We start from the raw sequence: 19,330 nt of genomic DNA, 5'->3' as shown, positions 1-19,330 counted from the left end.
ACTTCATTGAAAATGAGTATACATTAAAACAATATGACTTTGTTTTAAGAAGTAGTATCTCTTGTAGAAATTTTGGGAACTACTGATAAGTAAAATGAAAAAATGATAATGGCAAAAATAAGTATTTGAGGTTTGCTATGTATATGCCAGGCACTGTGTTAAGTACTTAAAATGCATGATCTCATTTGATTATTAACAACTAACTATGAAGTTGGTGGGTATCATTATCATCCCCAGTTTTCAGATGTAGTGGGAGAAAAATGACCCTAATCTCATTCAGCTAGAGAAAACTACTACAGTACTGATAATTTGGTGTGGTCTTACTATGGATATATTCTTTTTACCTCATTAATGTAGAAACTGTTAGATGGACCACTTTTTCAGTTAAATACAAATGATGAGCATTCAGGACATTAATTCTTTTTGTTTTGTTTTCTTTTTTTTTTTTTTTTTTTGAGATGGAGTCTCACTGTGTCACCCAGGGTGGAGTGCAGTAGCGCAATCTCAGCTCACTGCAACCTTCGTCCTCCAGGTTCAAGCCATCCTTGTGCCTCAGCTTCTCCAGTATCTGGGATTGAAGGCATGTGCCACCACACCCAGCTAATTTTTGTATTTTTAGTAGAGAATCACCATGTTGGCCAGGCTGGTCTCAAACTCCCGACCTCTGGTGATCTGCTCACCTCGGCCTCCCAAAGTGCTGAGATTACAGGCATGAGCCACTGTGCCTGGGACATTAATTCTTATACATGAAATAATTCAGTTTATAGGTAAATTGCCTCTAATTACACTAAGGAAAAAAAATTTTTTTAATGTACCAGTTTGGCTGGGTGCGGTGGGTCACGCTTGTAATCCCAGCACTTTGGGAGGCCGAGGCAGGTGGATCGCCTGAGATCTAGAGTTCAAGACCAGCCTGGCCAACATGGTGAAACCCTGTCTCTAGTAAAAATACAAAAATTAGCCAGCAGTAGTGGCAGGCGCCTGTAATCCCAGCTACTTGGGAGACTGAGGCAGGAGAATCGCTTGAACCTGGGAGACAGAGGTTGCAGTGAGCTGAGATCACACCACCGTACTCTAGCCTGGGAGATAAGATCGAGACTTCGTCTCAAAAAAAAAAAAAAAAAAGTACCAGTTTGATAAAACCTGGATTTGCTTACTAGTGAGATTGTACTTTTTTTAATGTTTGTTGGTCATATGTCTGTCATATTGGTTGCAATTTATTTCGTTTTTCCTTTACCTTTTTATTTTGTTACAGTGGTTTTTTTTTTGAGATCTTTCATCAAATCACATCTATCAATCTTTTCCATTTTTCCTCTTTTTTTTATGTCAATTTCAGAAGGGCTTCTTATTCAAAGATAATAATCATATTCATCAAGATTTCTAAAAATACATATATGGTTTTATTTTTATTCAAAAGTAAAACAGTATTATTCCATGATTATTTACTCAGTATAAAATAATTTTGATAAAAGGAAATTTTAAACAATAAAGCAAAATCTTTGATAATCCCATGTTCAGGACAGTTAAAGTTTTGGTGTATGTTCTTCCAGAATTTTTTCTTTGCACACATTACAACTTTGGAATCATGCAAATATTATTTTATAGCTATATATCACCATTTTTAGTGACTTAGTTTTCAGTTTTTGAATTTACTATATATTTAACCTATATCCTATTGTTTGGCATTTAAATTGATGTCCAGTTATTTGTTGTGATAAATCTACAATGAACACATTTCATAGATACTTCCCTACCTCATTTATCTATTGCAGATAAATTCCTAGAAGTGAGATTCCAGAACTTAATAGTAGTATATTTCTAATTTTGACCTACTCACCTCATTGCTTAAACTAGAAACTTAGATTGTAGTGTTCATCTTCCTCACCTGCCACATTCTTTAAACCTTTCATCAAATGCTACCTCCAAATTATTTCTCAAATATACTTCTCTCTATTTATACTGCTTTCACCCTAATCCAAAGCATAATCTTATTTGACCCAGGGTTAGAGTAGTAATTAAAGGATCTTTCTACCTGTCTTACCTCACTCCATTTCATTTCCACACAGCATGAAAAGGGATCCTTTGCAAACATAAGTCTCTCACAGTCAAATCTAACCTAGCAGTCCTGTTCAAAATCCTTCACTGCTTTCTGTTTTACTCAGAATAATGTGCAGACTGTTCTTATGGCTTACAAGGCCCTCCAGGATCAGTTCTCTACTGGCTTTTCCAAAGTCATCTTGTACCATCTTCCCCCTCACTATCTTACCATACTGGTTTATTTTTTTCTTCAAATTCTCCAGGCCCTTCCTGCATGGCCTTCAAACATACTGTTCTTTCTACCTGGAAAGCTCTCACTTCCCCTTTTTACTTAGCCAGTTCCTACCCATCACACAAGGTTCAATTTAAGTGTCACCACTTTAGAGAGCTTTACTAATCTAGAAAAGAAACACAGAATCTTTTCAGTTCTGTTCACCATGGTGTACCCAACTCCTAGAAGTTAGATGCTCAGTGAGTATTTGTAGAGTACTACATTGACGTTGCCACATTACTCCTTAGATAAATAGAACCATTTATATTCTCATCAAAAGTATGACTTTGGGGTGATTTTTTGTTTACACTAAATTTGTTTATTTTGGTATATGGTGCAAGATGACAGGGATTTAACCTGATTTTTCCCAGTTAGCCATTTGTCCTGTAACCTACCATTATTCTGTAATTCAGCATTTTCTCACTTTTTAAAAGTATCATCCTTACATTACAATAAATTATTATATCTGAAGTCTCTTTCTGGATTTCTTTTCTGGTACATTGTTCTGTCAACCTAGGTTCCATGATTTTATTTATTTTGCCTTATATAATTGATAGACAAATCTTTCTTCATCAAATTAACTTTTTGTTTGCATCCATCCTGAATTTTCCAGATGAAGTCTTTACTATCTTTTTAAGTTCCAAAGAACAACATCCTATTGGGATTTCTATTGAAATGTTATTGAACTTACAAAGTAACCTGTAGCCTTCCTATTTACAAACATACTTTGTTCTGTGTCATTTTCGAGATTTTATAAATTTCTTAGTGTTGGTCCTGATCACTTCCTAGTTTTATTGTTCTGGTGAGCTTTTCTTGCTGTTGTGAGGAAATTATTTTTCTAGTTCTGTCTTCTACCTGTTAATTGCTAATATAGTGAAAAGCTATTTATTTTAGTTTTCATATTTTTTATTAATTTTGTATTTGTAGTCATTTTTTGAATTTTTGAATTTTTACGATAGACTAATAACAACAACTTGTCACAGAGCACTTTTAATATGTTTGTTCCAGGATAGAAATATCCTTTGAAAGCCCTGATATTGTTTGTCAGTATGTTTGGGTTAATTATAAATACTTCCTTGCTTGCATTGTGTGTATTAGGATTATATAATTGAGTGAAAGTAGAAATGTAGTCAACAGCATAAGGTGGCCTCAGAAAATTAAGGTCAGAATTTTTCCTCTTAAACTTTTCACAAAGGAATACTATAAACCAGAATTAGCGGAATAATCAAAGTCCTAAAGTGTTGTTTCTCTCTTTTCAGGAAGTGGTTCTGAAAGATGGAAGAATTGAAAGACTAAAGTTAGAGCTTGAAAGGAAAGATGCTGAAATCCAGAAGCTGAAAAATGTAATCACTCAATGGGAGGTTTGTGTCCATTTACTGTTGTTAAAGAAAATAATTCTATAAATTTTCACGTTTTCTGTTTTTCTTACATGTAAATATGTTTAATATGCAATTCATGGGAATAGTCATTCTGTTTTTTATGTTCTTAAACTCTTTGATTAATGGTTTAAAGTCTGAATGATTATTTATTTATTTATTTATGTTGTTGTTGTTGTTGTTGTTGTTTGAGATGGAGTCTCATTCTGTTGCCCAGGCTGGAGTGCAATGGAGTGATCTCAGCTCGGTGCAACCTCCGCCTGGGTTCAAGCGATTCTCCTGCCCTGAGTAGCTGGGATTACAAGCATGAGCCACCACGCCCGGCTAATTTTTGTATTTTTAGTAGAGACAGAGTTTCACCATGTTGGCCAGGCTGGTCACGAACTCCTGGCCTCAAGAGATCCGCCCACCCCAGCCTCCCAAAGTGCTGGGATTACAGGCATGAGCCACCATGCCTGGTTGTATTTTGTTTTTTAAAAATCCACTTTATTGTGGTATAGTTTACACATAGTATAATTTATTTTTGTTGTTGTAAAATACATATAACATAACCATTTAAAGTGTACAATTCAGTGGGGCATTAAGTACCTTTATATACAGTATTGTGTAACCATCACCACTGTCTATTTCCAGAACTTTTTCATCATCCCAGGCAGAAACTCTTAACCCACAAAGAACTCCCCATTCTCATTTTCCACACCCCGGTAACCTCTAATTTCTATGAATTTGCCCATTCTAGGTACCTCATGTAAGTGGAATCATACAGTGTTTATCCTCTTATGTGTGGCGTATTCACTTAGCATAATGTGGTTTTTTTGTTTGTTTGTTTTTGTGAGACAGAGTCTCGCTCTGCTGCCCGGGCTGGAGTGCAGTGGCACAGTCTTGGCTCACCACAACCTCCACCTCCTGGGTTCAAGCACTTCTCCTGCCTCAGCCTCCCAAGTAGCTGGGACTACAGGCACGTGCCACCATGCCCGGCTAATTTTTGCATTTTTAGTAGAGACGGGGTTTCACTATGTTGACCAGGCTGGTCTCGAACTCCTGACCTTGTGATCTGCTCGCCTTGGCCTCTCAGGGTGTTGGGGTTACAGGCGTGAGCCACTGTGCCTGGCCTAGCATAATGTTTTTAAGGTTCATCCACGTTGTAGCATGTGTCAGAATTTCATCACATATTATAGCTGAATAATTTTTCATTGTGTGTATATATTTTGTTTACTGGTGCATAAGTATCTGAGTCCTTGCTTTCAGTTCTTTTGGGTATGTACATACCTAAGAGTGAAATTGCTGGATTATATAATTCCACATTTAACTTTTCGAGGAACTGCCAAACTTCCATGGCACCTGTGTCATTTTACATTCCCACCAGGAGTGAACAAAGGTTCCAGTTTCTCCACATCCTTTCCAGCACTTGTGATGTATACAATGTATTTTTAACTACAAATCTTACCTCTCCCCTTAGGTTTTTTTTTTTAATCTATTTTTTAAATCTGTTATTCATATCAAGTATCATTCCTTTTTGACTAATATGAATTCACTCAACAATTATTTATTGAGTGCCTATAATGTGCCAGATACTTTTTGCGCCCTGTGTATGTGGTAGTGAAAAAAAATAAATCAAGTTCCAGCCCTGATGGTTCTTACATTTCCCTTCTTCTTCTACTCATGCCTTTAAGAATCATCCCTACTAAAACTTTTTTTGACTGCACCCACTCATTTACCCTAGCTTTTCATTTACATTTCCCTTCGCTTTTTTTTGTACTAGACACAGAGAATACAAAGATGAGTTAGCAAGAAACTTGTAGATTAATGGGGAAGATAAACATGGAAATAGTTGCAGTACAATGTAGGATATGACAGAATGCTCCAGAAGAACAGACAAAGGAATGAATGAGTTGCTGCTATCAAAAATTGGTAAAGATCTCATAGAAAAGATGATTTTTCCAGGTAGAGAGAATTGTATGTACAAAGGCATGGGAATATGATGGAAGGTACATTGTGGCTGACATTCAGAGAAATGGGAAACTAGAAGTTGAAATTGCAGATATGAGTTGGGTTCAGAATTTGAAGGCATTTGGATTTTAGAGAGGTCTTTAGGCTGGGCATGGTGGCTCACACCTGTTAATTCCAGCACTTTGGGAGGCCGGGGCAGGCGGATCACGAGGTCAGGAGATCAAGACCATCCTGGCTAACATGGTGAAACCCTGTCTCTACTAAAAATATGAAAAATTAGCCGGGCTTGGTGGCACGCACCTGTAGTCCCAGCTACTTGGAATGCTGAGGCAGGAGAATCGCTTGAACCTGGAAGGTGGAGGTTGCAGTGAGCTAAGATCGTGCCATGCACTCCAGCCTGGGTGACAGAGTGAGACTCCATCTCGAAAAAATAAATAAAATAAAATAGAGAGGGCATTAAAAATCTTTAGAAGGTAAGTGACATGATAATTATTAAGTAGCTGGCATGTTACAAGCATTGAATAAATAATTTTTACATGAATTAATATTAGTCAAAGAAGAATACTTGAGATGAATAATAGATTAAAAAATAGAATTTTTAAAAAGCCTAAGGGAGGAGGTAAGATTTGTGGTTTAAAATAAAATGTATACATAACAAGTGCTGGCAAGGATGTCGAGAAATTGGAACATGTTCACTGCTGGTGGGAATGTAAAATGACGCAGCTGCTGTGGGATGATATTGAGAAGATATTTGCGATGATGATGCATGTTGCTGAGGCTTGGAGTGAAGACAGTCTGCTAAAACAATGGATAAGTATAGAGTGTAAGAGGAAGAGCACGTCTTTAACTGATTTGGGGAATGAGAACTAATAGATTTCATTTTGGATATGTTGCGCTTTAAATGGCTACTTTTTTAGACAGTGCAGTAACAACACGTGTATTTAATTTTATCAACTTTGTATGTTGTCTGTCATGAAATTAAATATGCTAGCAAGAATGTTATGTATTTCATATGTGCTCTTTATTAGCTAATATGTTACTGGTATTTTATACATTTATATTTTTATATATGCAGTTTTTAAGCAATGCAAATAATTGTCACAGGTAATCATGCTCATTTGCAATTTTTGCTTTATGAGCTATTTTAGACCGTAAACCTTGAATAAGAGGTACCTCCATGAAGACTGATCTGGACCTTGAACAAAGGCTTGAGCCAGAGATAGAGTTTGGTGAAATACTAACATAGGTTGGAGCCCAGAGGGTGGGAATTTCATAGTGAGTGTAGTTTCATATTCACAATGAATATTTCTATATTCATAGTGAATATAGTTGTAGTTGAGTGTATGTGTTTTCCCCCATTATATTTTTATGTTTCCATTTGACTGGTCTCCCTTGTTCATTTCTGAGCTTCTCAGCAGTCTTCCTACGTTTATATTCAGTATGGTGCTTTACTTCAGTTTATTGTATTCACTGCAGTATTACTCAGTAAACATTATTTACTTATCATCAACAATTTAATGGACAGAGTACTATTTAGTAAAAGCCATCTTTATTGGACTTAAAACACATTTTAATTTGTTTTTAAAAAAAGATTTGAATCTGGTAACTTCTATACATATCTATGTATATGTTGAGAGGAAAAAAATGATTTTTCTTATATTAATGTTTTCTTTAGGGTTTTGTTTTTCTATACTGTGTTAAATGCTTTGTTTTCTCTAATGTACTAATGTATTAAATCTTTATAAATGATTCAGGCCTGGGCGCAGTGGCTCACGCCTGTAATCCCAGCACTTTGGGGAGGCCAAGGCGGGTTGATCACTTGAGGTCAAGAGTTCAAGACCAGCCTGGCCAACATGGTAAAACCCCATCTGTACTGAAAATACAAAAATTAGCCAGTCATGGTGGCACACACCTGTAGTACCAGCTGCTAGGGAGGCTGAGGCAGGAAAATCACTTGAACCCAGGAGGCGAAGGTTGCAGTGAGCCGAGATCGTGCTACTGCACTTCAGCCTGGGCGACAGAGTGAGACTCCATCTCAAAAAAAAAAAAAAAAAAAAAAGTAAATAAATAAGTGATACAGAGAGTGTTATAAGACATGTTTAATAAGGGTAGCATGGGGTAAAATTGCCTAAAATATGGATGTTAATGTGGGAACACAATCCTTTTTGTTCATAAATGTATACTTGTATCATTTTTGTAATGTGAGAAGAAGCTAAGCCATCTGGAAAAAGAAATTGAAAAAGAGTTGAAAGATATTTGGGTAAAGTACTAATTCATGCCAGCCAAAAATTATAACAGTGATTATTTAGTTAGTGAAATAACAAACGATTAGTGAATCTTCAACTGAGAAGGTATAGAACTGCCCTATAAAATTCAATATCCACTACAAGTCTATCACATTTTAAATTTAAAATTAAAGTTTAAAATTAAAAATTCATTTTTCTCAGTCACACTAGCCACATTGCTAGTGTTCTTTCAGTAGTCGCATATTGGACAGTGACAAATACAGAGCAGATGTAGAAAGTCCTAGTATATTGCCGGACAGTACTGCTTTAGAACTGTGGCTCATTTTTCTTTTGGTTTTCATTTAAATTATTTTGATTTGTATAAGGGTTTTATCTGAGGAAGAAAAGAAGATTATTTAGGAAAATTTAGTATTATCTTGAGTTTTCTCCACTTTTATCCCTCTCTCCTTTAATTTTCAATCACATATAATATTGATATGTATTATTGTGCCAGGGACTTAATTTAAGTTGTAGATAGTTCCGAATACATTTTCCTCCATCCTGTTTGTTTCTACAGTAATTGTATCTTTGAGCAAGCCAAGAATTCAGAGCTCTGTAAGTTGACAGTAAATCATTAATTATATCACTTACTTTTAAAAAAACTGAATCTTTTTTCTTTGACTATTAGGCAAAGTATAAGGAAGTAAAGGCAAGAAATGCACAATTATTGAAAATGCTTCAGGAAGGTGAAAGTAAGTGGATTTTATGTTTTTGTAATTAAAAGTTTATCTTAAATAATATCTGAAGGTACTTTTTCAAATGTGTGATTTACCAACTCAACAAAAGTGTTTGATAGCACGATAGGGTGACTATAGTTAACAATAATTTGTATATTTCAAAATACCTAGAAGAAAAGATTTGAAGTGCCTTCAACACAAAGAAATGATAAATGTTTGAGTTCCTGGATATCTTAAATACCTATTTGATCAGTACACTTTGCCTGTATCAAAATATCACATGCACCTCATAAATATATATGATTATTATGTGCCAATAAAAAAATTGAAAAAAAGACTCAACAAAGTAGAAAGGTTTCCCAGAGTGATATAAGCTACATAGTTGGCCAAGCATGGTGGCTCACCTGTAATCCTAGCACTTTGGGAGGCCAAGGTGGGCAGATCACTTGAGGCCAGGAGTTTGAGACCAGCCTGGCCAACATGGTGAAACCACATCTCTACTAAAAATACGAAAAGTAGCCAGGTGTGGTAGTGCACACCTGTAATCCCAGCTGCTCGGGAAACTGAGGCATGAGAATTGTTTGAACTCGGGAGGCAGAGGTTGCAGTGAGCCGAGATTGCACCACTGTACTTGCAGCCTGGGGAACAGAGCAAGACTGTCTCAAAAAAAAAAAAAAAATGCTGGATAGTTGCTGATAAAGTTATTATTACAGGTCACTCTTACAGCACCTTAGTTTTATACCAGTTTATAACTATTCAGGTAAAAGAAACTCTTAAAATTTCAATTCTTATAACTTACTGAACTATATTTAGAGGGAAAACAAGCCTAACATTTGCTTAGGATTCTGCTTTTTCAGTTATTGAAGGAGGCAGCCTGTCATCACTTTAGGTTTTCCTTTTTGTTTCCTTATTTCCTTCTCCCCTCCCCACTGCTCTTCATACTTTTGCTGCTACTCTGTAAACTTTTGACAAGAGGTTAACAGCAGGAAGCCAAGGAAATCAATAGAAAGAAATGATTGCAGATGATAAGATTAGTAAAGCTGATATACAAAAGCCTGCCAAATCAGTTGCATTTCTCACTGTGTATATACCTAGTGACATTTATCTTGAAAGTTTTATGAAAATTTTCCATTCATAATAGAAAAAGAAATATATGTTAATTTTTTAGTATGAGACTTAGGCAAAGGAAATTATAAACCACAAAAGAAACACAGATTAAGACATAAAGGAGAAAATCTTTCTCTGAATAGACAAAATTAAATGTAATCAACAGTTTTCCTGTTAATAAATGCTAATGAAACTCCAAAGATAGCTCCTGTGAATATTGTATAGCTCTTAAGAAATTGTGAAATTCACCTTGAAAAATGAAAAAACAAAATACCAAAAATGGTTTTCCGATGTGAAGGTATAGTCAGCCCTCCATATCCGTGGGTTCCCCATCTGTGGATCAATCAATTGTGGATCACAAATATATTTGTTGAAATTGTACATGTGCAGACTTTTTTCTTGTCATTACTCCCTAAACAATAACAGTGTAACAACTATTTACATAGCATTTATGCCATATTAGATATTATAGGTAATCTAGAGACGATTTTTTTAAATTGTTATTTATTTATTTATTTATTTTTTGAGAAGGAGTCTTTCTCTGTTGCCCAGGCTGGAGTGCGGTGGCGCTCACTGCAAGCTCCGCCTCCCAGGTTCACACTGTTCTCCTGCCTCAGCCTCCCAAGTAGCTGGGACTACAGGCGCCTGCTACCACGTCTGGCTAATTTTTTTGTATTTTTACTAGAGACGGGGTTTCACCATGTTGGCCAGGATGGTCTTTATCTCCTGACCTCGTGATCCACCCGCCTCGGCCTCCCAAAGTGTTGGGATTACAGGCATGAGCCACCGCGCCCAGCTAGTAATCTAGAGATGATTTAAAGCATATAGAAGGATATGCATAGGTTTTATGCAAATATACACCATTTTATAGTAGGGACTTAAGCATCTTCAGATTTTGGTGTCCTCGGGATGTCCTGCAAGCAATTGTATACCAAGGGATGACTATACTTGGAATATAACTGTCCAAACAAAATTTAAACTACATTACAAAATAGTTGTCAAACAATGAGTAAAAATCAGAAATCATGTCCAGTTGAACAGAAAATGAATACTCTTGAAGTAGGTTCAACCTTATATTTTTTATAACTTAACTATTACACAAATAGAAGTTAAAGAATTATGGGGGGAGGCCAGGCGCAGTGGCTCATGCCTATAATCCCAGCACTTTGGGAGGCCGAGGCAGGTGGATCACTTGAGGTTAGGAGTTCGAGACCACCCTGGACAACATGGTGAAACCCTCTCTCTACTAAAAATACAAAAATTAGCCAGGTGTGGTGGTGCTTGCCTATAATCCCAGCTACTTGGGAGGCTGAAGTGCAAGAATCACTTGAACACAGGAGGCAGAGGTTGCAATGAGCCAAGATCATGCCACTGCACTCCATCCTGGCTGATAGAGTGAGACTTTGTCTCAAAAAAAAAAAAAAAATACGGGGAAAAACATTATTTGGACATTTAGATGTCTACATCCTGAGATTAGTTTAGACCTGTGCATGTTATTGATCTCCATGTGGGTCTTTTAATGAACAAAATTATGAAAATAAAAAATTAAGTTATTTAGAAGATATATTTCTAAGTGCAGAAATGAAGAGTATCATTGCGTATTGGATGTATAAATTCTAAATATGTAAAAATAAAATAATGTTTCCTCCCCATAAAACACTGTGGAAATTGAGAAAGTTAACTGATAAAAGCTTGCTCTCAAAAATAGATTAAAAATCGCTATCAGTAACAACAGTGTCCATAGCATAAGTAATCCAAGTAGAATTTTATATAGGATCATTACATGAAAATACTTGTAACACTTATAATGTAAATGTAAATATGGTCAGTTCTGTAATAATGCAGCATGTGTTCCTAAAAATCACTAGTCTCTGCAAAATCACACAAGATGGCCAGGCACAGTGGCTCACACCTGTAATCCCAGCTTTGGGAGGTTGAGACAGGTGGATCGCTTGAGCCCAGGAGTTTGGGACCAGCCTGGGCAACATGGCAAAACCTTGTCTCAAAAATTATATGTACAAAAATTATCCTGGCATGGTGGTGCACGCCTATGGTCCCAGCTGCTTGGAAGGCTAAGGTGGGAGGATTGCCTGAGCCAAGGAGGCTGAGACTGCTGTAATCCTGCCACTGCACTCCAGCCTGGGCAACAGAGTGAGACCCTGTTGATATGGTTTGGCTCTGTGTCTCCACCCAAATCTCACCTTGAATTGTAATAATCCCCAGTTGTCAAGGGTGGGACCAGATGGAGATAATTGAATCATGGGGGTGCTTTCCCCCATGCTATTCTCATGTTAGTGAGTTCTCACGAGATCTGATGGTGTTATAAGAGGCTTCCCCCTTTGCTCAGCACTTATTCTCTCTCCTGCCACCTTGTGAAGCGGTGCCTTCTACTATGATTGTAAGTTTCCTGAGGCCTCCCAGCCATATGGAACTATTAGTCAATTAAAACTCTTTTCTTTATAAATTACTCATTCTCAGGCAGTTCTTTATAGTAGTGTGAGAATGAACTAATACACTTGTCTCAAAGAAACAAAAAATCCCCACAATACTTACAAGAAAAAGGAAGGTTAGAAGCACAGCACTTAAAATCGTTGTCAGTGACACATGAAAAAAAGATGGGAAACTAATAAAAACAGTAACGCAGTTTTACACATGTTAAAATGGTTAAATACATAAATATTACATAAATATGGCACTTTACCTTGAAGAAAACCTGAAGTTTGCTTGTGGGGAAGTAGGTCTCAGAAGGGTTATAGCTTGTGTGTTACTGCTGCATGGTGGAAGGATGGAAAGTTGTCAGACCAGATGGGTGTGTTTCCTAACACACAGTGAACCAAGGTAGCTGGTAGATATTCAAGGAGTACATGTGGGTGTGGTTTTCTCTGTTCATAAAATTGTACATAAGTGTATTGAAAATGTGTGTTATGTTCAAGTTGTTACCTAATACATCAACCTCATTGAAACAAATTTGTGTTTTCAAAACAAGCATTATAGGAGAACTGATTGTAATTGAAATATTACATAACTCTTTAAAATCACTAGTTTTCAGCAAGTGTTTATAATCCTGGGGATGGAGGAGTAGAAAGCATAATTTGTAAAAGTTCCCAGGTTGATTCTTGAGAGACTGAATTGATTCTTGATAGGGTGTTTCATCTTATCATATTAAACTATGAAAATGAATTTGAACTACAATCTTACATTGGCAGAGCTGTGGTGATATCAGTAGTCATTTTCCTCCTTTGCTAATTTTATTACAATTTTACCTCTCTAGTCTCTCCTAGTTTGTTTTCAAAGTGAGGAGTTAGTTTTTCATACATTAGCCGTTACCATGAGTTAAGGAAGTTCTCAGCCATGTGAAAATTTCTGAAGCTTAGGAAACATAGGGCCAAAGTATAGATACCTCACTTCTCCCAAGAGAGAGAAGCCTCTAGAAAAAATGAATAGTTCTAAGAGACCACACATGTCATATGATCATTTGTGATCATATGAGCTACATTTAGTTGACATTGCCTTATTGGTATGAAAATTTATTCAGAGAAATATAATTTTGTTGGCATTATAGTATGCTCACCACCCCCAACAATTCAACAAAAAAGCAGTCTACATTGTTTTTATTTATTTATTTTGAGACGAATCTCACTCTGTCACCCAGGCTGGAGTCCAGTGGCGTGAGCTTGGCTTACTGCAGCCTCCGCCTCATGGGTTGAAGTGATTCTCCTGCCTCAGCCTCCCGAGTAGCTGGGATTACAAGAATGTGCCACCATACCTGGCTAATTTTTGTGTTTTTACTAGAGACAGGATTTTGCCATGTTGGCCAGGCTGATTTTGAACCCGTGACCTCAGGTGATCTGCCTGCCTCAGCCTCCCAAAGTGCTAGGATTACAGGTGTGAGCTACCATAATTGTTTTTAAAATCATGCCTTAAGATTAGTCAAGGTATTTATAAAGTTTTTTCCATATGTGAAATTTTGTTTTCTTGTATCCTTGTCCTATTTAGAGTAGATATAAAAATTAATCTTGCACCATATTTGTGCAATTAAAAAATATGTATTTTTTTCTTGACAGAGTCTCTCTCTGTCGCCCAGGCTGGAGTGCAGTGGCACCATCTTGGCTCACAGCAACCACCACCTCCCCAGTTGAAGGGATCCTTATGCCTCAGCCTTCCAAGTAGCTGGGATTACAGGCATGCACCACCACACCTGGATAATTTTTGTATAATATTTTTTAGTAGAGACAGGGTTTTGCCATGTTGGCCAGGCTGGTCTCCAACTTCTGGCTTCAAGTGATCTGCCCACCTTGGCCTCCCAAAGTGCTGGGATTATAGGTGTGAGCCACCATGCCCAGCAATAAATATTTTAACACCACAGAAAATGTAAAATTTCTAAGAAAAAAATGCTGTGGTGATGATGATCAGAATTTACGGGTGAAAATGTAAAACAAACAAACAAAAAAGAATTTACCAGTGAAAAGTAAGAGCTATGCAAGGTCAAGAAGTAGATTCTTTAAGTATGACAAGAAATCATTGTTCTAATTGCACTGCTATGTCTTAGTTCCCTGAAGTATTGTTGAAGTATTTGGGTGACTGGAAAATCTATACTGCTGTTTTTCCTTTTTTGTCAGTGAAAGATAAGGCAGAAATACTTCTGCAAGTTGATGAATCACAAAGTATCAAGAATGAGCTCACTATTCAGGTAAGGAACTGTGGAGCATACATGACTGGTTTTCTTAAGCTGTTTTTAGTCTTGAATTATTAAACTTAAATACAGCTCATCAACACTGTAAGGAAGTAGTATAAATTATACTTTATTATTATGTAATAGCCCATGAATGAACATTCTGTTTACAGCACTAAAAGAGGTAGGTATGTCCTTCCCCCTGAAGAATGGGGGATGATAAGGCTGTATTTTAATGAACCATGAATTTAGAGACAGAAAGGGCAGATAGAACTTACCCTGTATCTGGGCTTGATTTTTCTCCCCTTCACATCCTTATTGTCTTCTTCTCTCAGGACAGTTTGCCCCATCTTTAACATAGAGCTGTGTACAATACCAAATGGAAATTATGGGGGGAGCTTCTCTGTTACTCATCCATTTAGTTGTCAAAAACCTATCATTGTGAATATGTTAAGAATTGAGTATTTGCCAAAAACCCCAAAAATTCTTTTTCTTATTGAATATTTGGTTATAGGTGACTTCACTTCATGCTGCATTAGAACAAGAAAGATCTAAAGTGAAAGTATTACAAGCAGAGTTAGCCAAATACCAGGTATGCTTTTATAATTTGTAAGTGTTTTTATCACAAATAATACATTTGGAGTAGATACTGTGTGAGAATAAATGCAGTATTTTATTCTTAGGCCAAAATTTATTCACTAAATATATTGATAATTTTATTATCGGTCATATAATTTACAATGTAGAAGATGTTATTCTAGACATTGGTATATACAGCAATAACTAGCATAATTCAGGAAAATTCTTAGTACTACATAGATGATACAGCATACATGCCATTGAATCATATTGGGGAAAGGCACAAAAGGACAATTGTCCTCTTTATAAGGTTGATCACTTGGATACAGTGATATCTCCTAGATATCTCCATTGCAAATATATATTTTCCCTTTTATAATTAATATGTGAGGTGATACTTTGAGATTGTATGAATACCCTTTTCATTTAGTGACTTTAGCATCCATTGATATTTGTGCCTTTTTTTGTGATTGCAAAATAGTGATTTTCTAACTCTATCATTTCTTCTGCATTTACAAGCTAGCATTGAGCAGTTTGTTCCAGGATGAAGCAATTAAAAATACCAGTGCTTTTGTGTGTGTGTGTGTGTGTGTGTGAGATATATTTATGTGTGTGTATATATATGTGTTTCTAAATCATAATATAAAATACATTAACTGGAATCATAGCCAAAAAATCTCAAAAGCCACTCATGGTGTGGAGAACATAGCAGTTGATTAGCCGTGGCTTTAAAATTGCATCAGTCCTAGAAAGAGAATTCCCTTTACCTGGGATACCTTGAAAAGATACTTGTGTGTTTGTTGTTTTGGATTTTTAAGAAATCTCATCGAGAAGCATGGTAGGAGTTTTATGTATAGTGGGTGGGTATCTATTTCAAAAAATATTTTTGCTAAGTTTATTTTTATTTTTCTGCTAACTGGAAATAAATCTTGTTTTTAATACATGTCATTACACATCTCCTGTTCCAAAAAACCTATTCATACTGTTTTTCTGTGAATAAATCTTGGCAAAATTGTTATATGGTCAGGAGTGAATGACAGCATTCTTATGCTCGAGTATTGTTTCATTTTGTTTTATAATGTTGATGTTGAAATGGTTATTATAGTCAGAAAAAGAATGAAAGAAACAAAGAGAAACTGCCATCATTATCAAATGAGTCTGAGCTCCATATGCCCCTGATACAACCACCTCTCTTTAAGAGATGCACTTCCACAGAAAAGGTAGTTCCCAAACTTGGCTGATCATTGGAATCACTTGGAAACTTTGAATTAAAGATTGTTAGCCAATTAAATAGGTGTGGGACAAAGCCTAGATGTCAGAATTCTAAAAATATTACTGCTTAGGTAATTCTGATGATCAACTAAATTTGGACACCATTGCCATAGTTTTATAAAAATGGGAAAAACTATACATACAACTATTATAAAGTAAATACATTAAACCATTATTTATGGTTAAATTGAAGGGGGTAGAGTAGCTATTGATGATTTTAATTTTATTCTTTGCATGTTTGTACTTTCCATATTTCTATAATGAGTGTTTTTTAAATCAGAATAAAACAGAAAACGTTATGTTATGTTATGTTAAAATATTTATGTAAAACCCTTCTTGTCCTTTATGCTGCCTTTCCTTTGCTTTGGCTCAAGTCAAATACCACAAATGATGTTTCATATGGAGCAAATTAAATACAAATTTATATATGCAACTAAGCAATATGAAAAGCATAACCTAGTTTTCAATCCACTAATGAACAAAATCAAATTTCTAATGCTAATGTGAGCAAAATGCGACAGAACTTGAATTATAAATTGAATTACCCAAAAGGTAATGAACTGAATTACTAAATTTGCTGATCATATGGAACAAATTTAAGTGTACTGTTTATTTTAGTATTGATCAAAAACTTTATTTTTAATTCTGGAACAGTCAAAATGAGTTCTAAAAAAATAAGATATCGGTGAGCTTACTAAGGCAAGACTCTTATTCAAATAGAAGTAACTTTTCTAAAACCAACCTTAACCATTTATAAAAAATAACCATATTAAAATAATGTAGCAGTATGTAGACTCAAATTTACAACAAAATCAAAAAAGAAATTGCTTCCTTCTCATACCCCAAGATGCCTTTGGTCTATATTTTTTAAATGAAGTGGTCCCAAAATGGTATGTTGTAAATAATTTTCCCTATTTTTTTTTTTTTTTACAGGGTGGCAGAAAAGGGAAAAGAAACTCTGAATCCGACCAGTGTAGGTGATTACATTAGCCTTTGAAGTCAACACAAAGTTTAAAACTTCCAGGATTTTGCAAAGTTGTATATATTTAATGCTGTGCAACTGCTAAACTATGCAGTTTTTGTTGAAGGAACTAAAAGCAACTAGCTCCCTAATGGTCTATAATTTTATTTCTTTTGGCTTAAAGTGAAAAAGAAGAAATAGAGAATTCCAGCAGAATTCAGTGGTTGTCTACTGTCCATACTTCTTATCACTTTAGTTTTTCATCAGTCAATAAAATTAATTTACTCTTCCACTAATATGTTTGATTTGTTAAGTTTCAGAAACATGAAATGAAAGTATTTTTGCTTACAGCACAGCCAATCAGTTGGGTCCTTTCAATTCAGTGAAAATTTTCTCAGCACTTTCTGCACACTAAACCCTGCAGGACATGCAAGATGAAATATGGCTGATACCCTCAAATAGCTTATGCTTGGGGGAAGTAGAAGGTGGGAGTGGTTAGGCCGGGTGTGGTGGCTAACACCTGTAACCCCAGCACTTTGGGAGGCCAAGGTGGGCAGATCACTTGAGGCCAGGAGTTTGAGAGCAGCCTGGCCAACATGGTGAAACCCCGTCTCTACTAAAAATATAACAATTAGCCAGGCATGGTGGTGTGCGCCTGTAATCCCAGCTACTCGGGAGGCTGAGGCAGGAGAATCGCTTGAACCTGGGAGGCAGAGGTTGTAGTGAGCTGGGTGACACAGAGACTCTGTCTCAAAAAAAAAAAAAAAAAAAAGTGGGGGTGGGTAAAACAAGAGCAAAAAATAATTACCATAGATAGTAGAGTGTGAAATCACATTGTTTGGAGATGGAGAAAACTTGCATGAAATAGCTTTTAAAGGGTAGATATTTTTTCTGTAAATTTATTGACAGGCGGTCCAGGCAGGCAGAATGAAAAACAGTCTGTGGGCTGGGAATGATGGCTCATGCCTGTAATCCCAGCACTTTAGGAGGCAGCGGTAGGAGAGTCACTTGAGCCCAGGAGTTCAAGACCATCCTGGGCAACATGGTGAGATCCTGTCTCTAAAAAAAAAATTAGCCAGGTGTGGTGGCATGTGTCTGTAGCCCCAGCTACGCAGGAGGCTGAGGTGAGAGGATCACTTGAGTCTGGGAGGTCAAGGATGCAGTAAGCTGTGATCTTAACACTGAACGGATGACAAAGAAAGAAAAGAATTAGGGCTGGGTGCAGTAACTCACACCTGTAATCCCAGCACTTTGGGAGGCTGAGGCGGATGGATTGTTTGAGCCCAGGAGTTCGTAACCAGCCTGGGCAACATGACGAAACCCTGTCTGTATAAAACTAATAATAATAATGTCTGTGAATGCTTTCACCATAAGATAAGGGCTAAGCCAAGGTTTTCTAATCTCCACACTTCCCCCATGTCAATACTGTATAGATGATCCTACCTCATGCAGTAAAACAAGAAAAAAAAGTGTACAGATTGCAAACAAACAAAAACAATTTGGCTTGAGAATAATAACATGACTCACTGGGAATAGAAAGAGTACTTGTAGCTGGGTTTGGTGGCTCTTGCCTGTAATCCCAACACTTTAGGAAGCTGAGGTGGAAGGATCACTTGAGTCCAGAAGTTCAAGACCAGTCTGGGCAACATAGTGAGAACCCATTCCTACGAGGAATTTTTAAATAATCAGCCAGTTGTGGTGGCATGTGCCTGTGGTCCTAGCTACTTTGGAGGCCGAGGTGGGAGGATTGCTTCAGCCTGGGAGGTTGAGACTGCAGTGAGCCGTGATTGCAACACTGCACTTCAGCCTGGACAACAAAGTAAGACACTGTCTCAAAAAAAAAAAAAGTCGGCGGGGGCTTTGGTGTGTAGGAGGAATAAATGAGAGATTTTTCACTAGTCTAATCAATTGCTATAATAATTAGTAGTTTATGGGATTCAACTGTTTTTAGTAGAGGCAGTAAAATACAATTATGATTCATTAAAATACAGGATTTTAGGCCAGGCACAGTGGCTCATACCTGTAATCCCAGCACTTTGGGAGGCTGAGGCAAGTGGATCACTTGAGGCCAGGAGTTCCAGACCAGCCTGGTCAACATGGTGAAATCCTGTCTCCTAAAAATACAAAAATTAGCCAGTTGTGGTGA

At 36.6% G+C, this 19,330-nt stretch overlaps 1 protein-coding gene across 4 annotated transcripts in view; it reads left to right on the top strand.

Moving 5' to 3' along the window:
- The window catches only part of GKAP1 (G kinase anchoring protein 1), a 78,972-nt gene extending 61,496 nt beyond the window's left edge, over window positions 1–17,476 (top strand). For all 4 annotated transcript variants that reach the window (XM_034967503.2, XM_034967502.2, XM_063593989.1 and 1 more), the window contains 5 exons: window positions 3,565–3,666; window positions 8,545–8,608; window positions 14,320–14,390; window positions 14,887–14,964; window positions 17,157–17,476. In XM_034967503.2, the coding sequence (XP_034823394.1) occupies window positions 3,565–3,666; window positions 8,545–8,608; window positions 14,320–14,390; window positions 14,887–14,964; window positions 17,157–17,204 (363 nt within the window). In that variant the 3' untranslated portion in view covers window positions 17,205–17,476. The remainder of the gene's footprint in view (window positions 1–3,564; window positions 3,667–8,544; window positions 8,609–14,319; window positions 14,391–14,886; window positions 14,965–17,156) is intronic.
- The last annotated feature ends 1,854 nt before the right edge of the window (window positions 17,477–19,330 follow it).

Source organism: Pan paniscus, chromosome 11 (genome assembly GCF_029289425.2).
Source record: "Pan paniscus chromosome 11, NHGRI_mPanPan1-v2.0_pri, whole genome shotgun sequence".
Taxonomy (NCBI): domain Eukaryota; kingdom Metazoa; phylum Chordata; class Mammalia; order Primates; family Hominidae; genus Pan; species Pan paniscus.
This window is presented reverse-complemented; position numbering and strand designations above follow the sequence as displayed.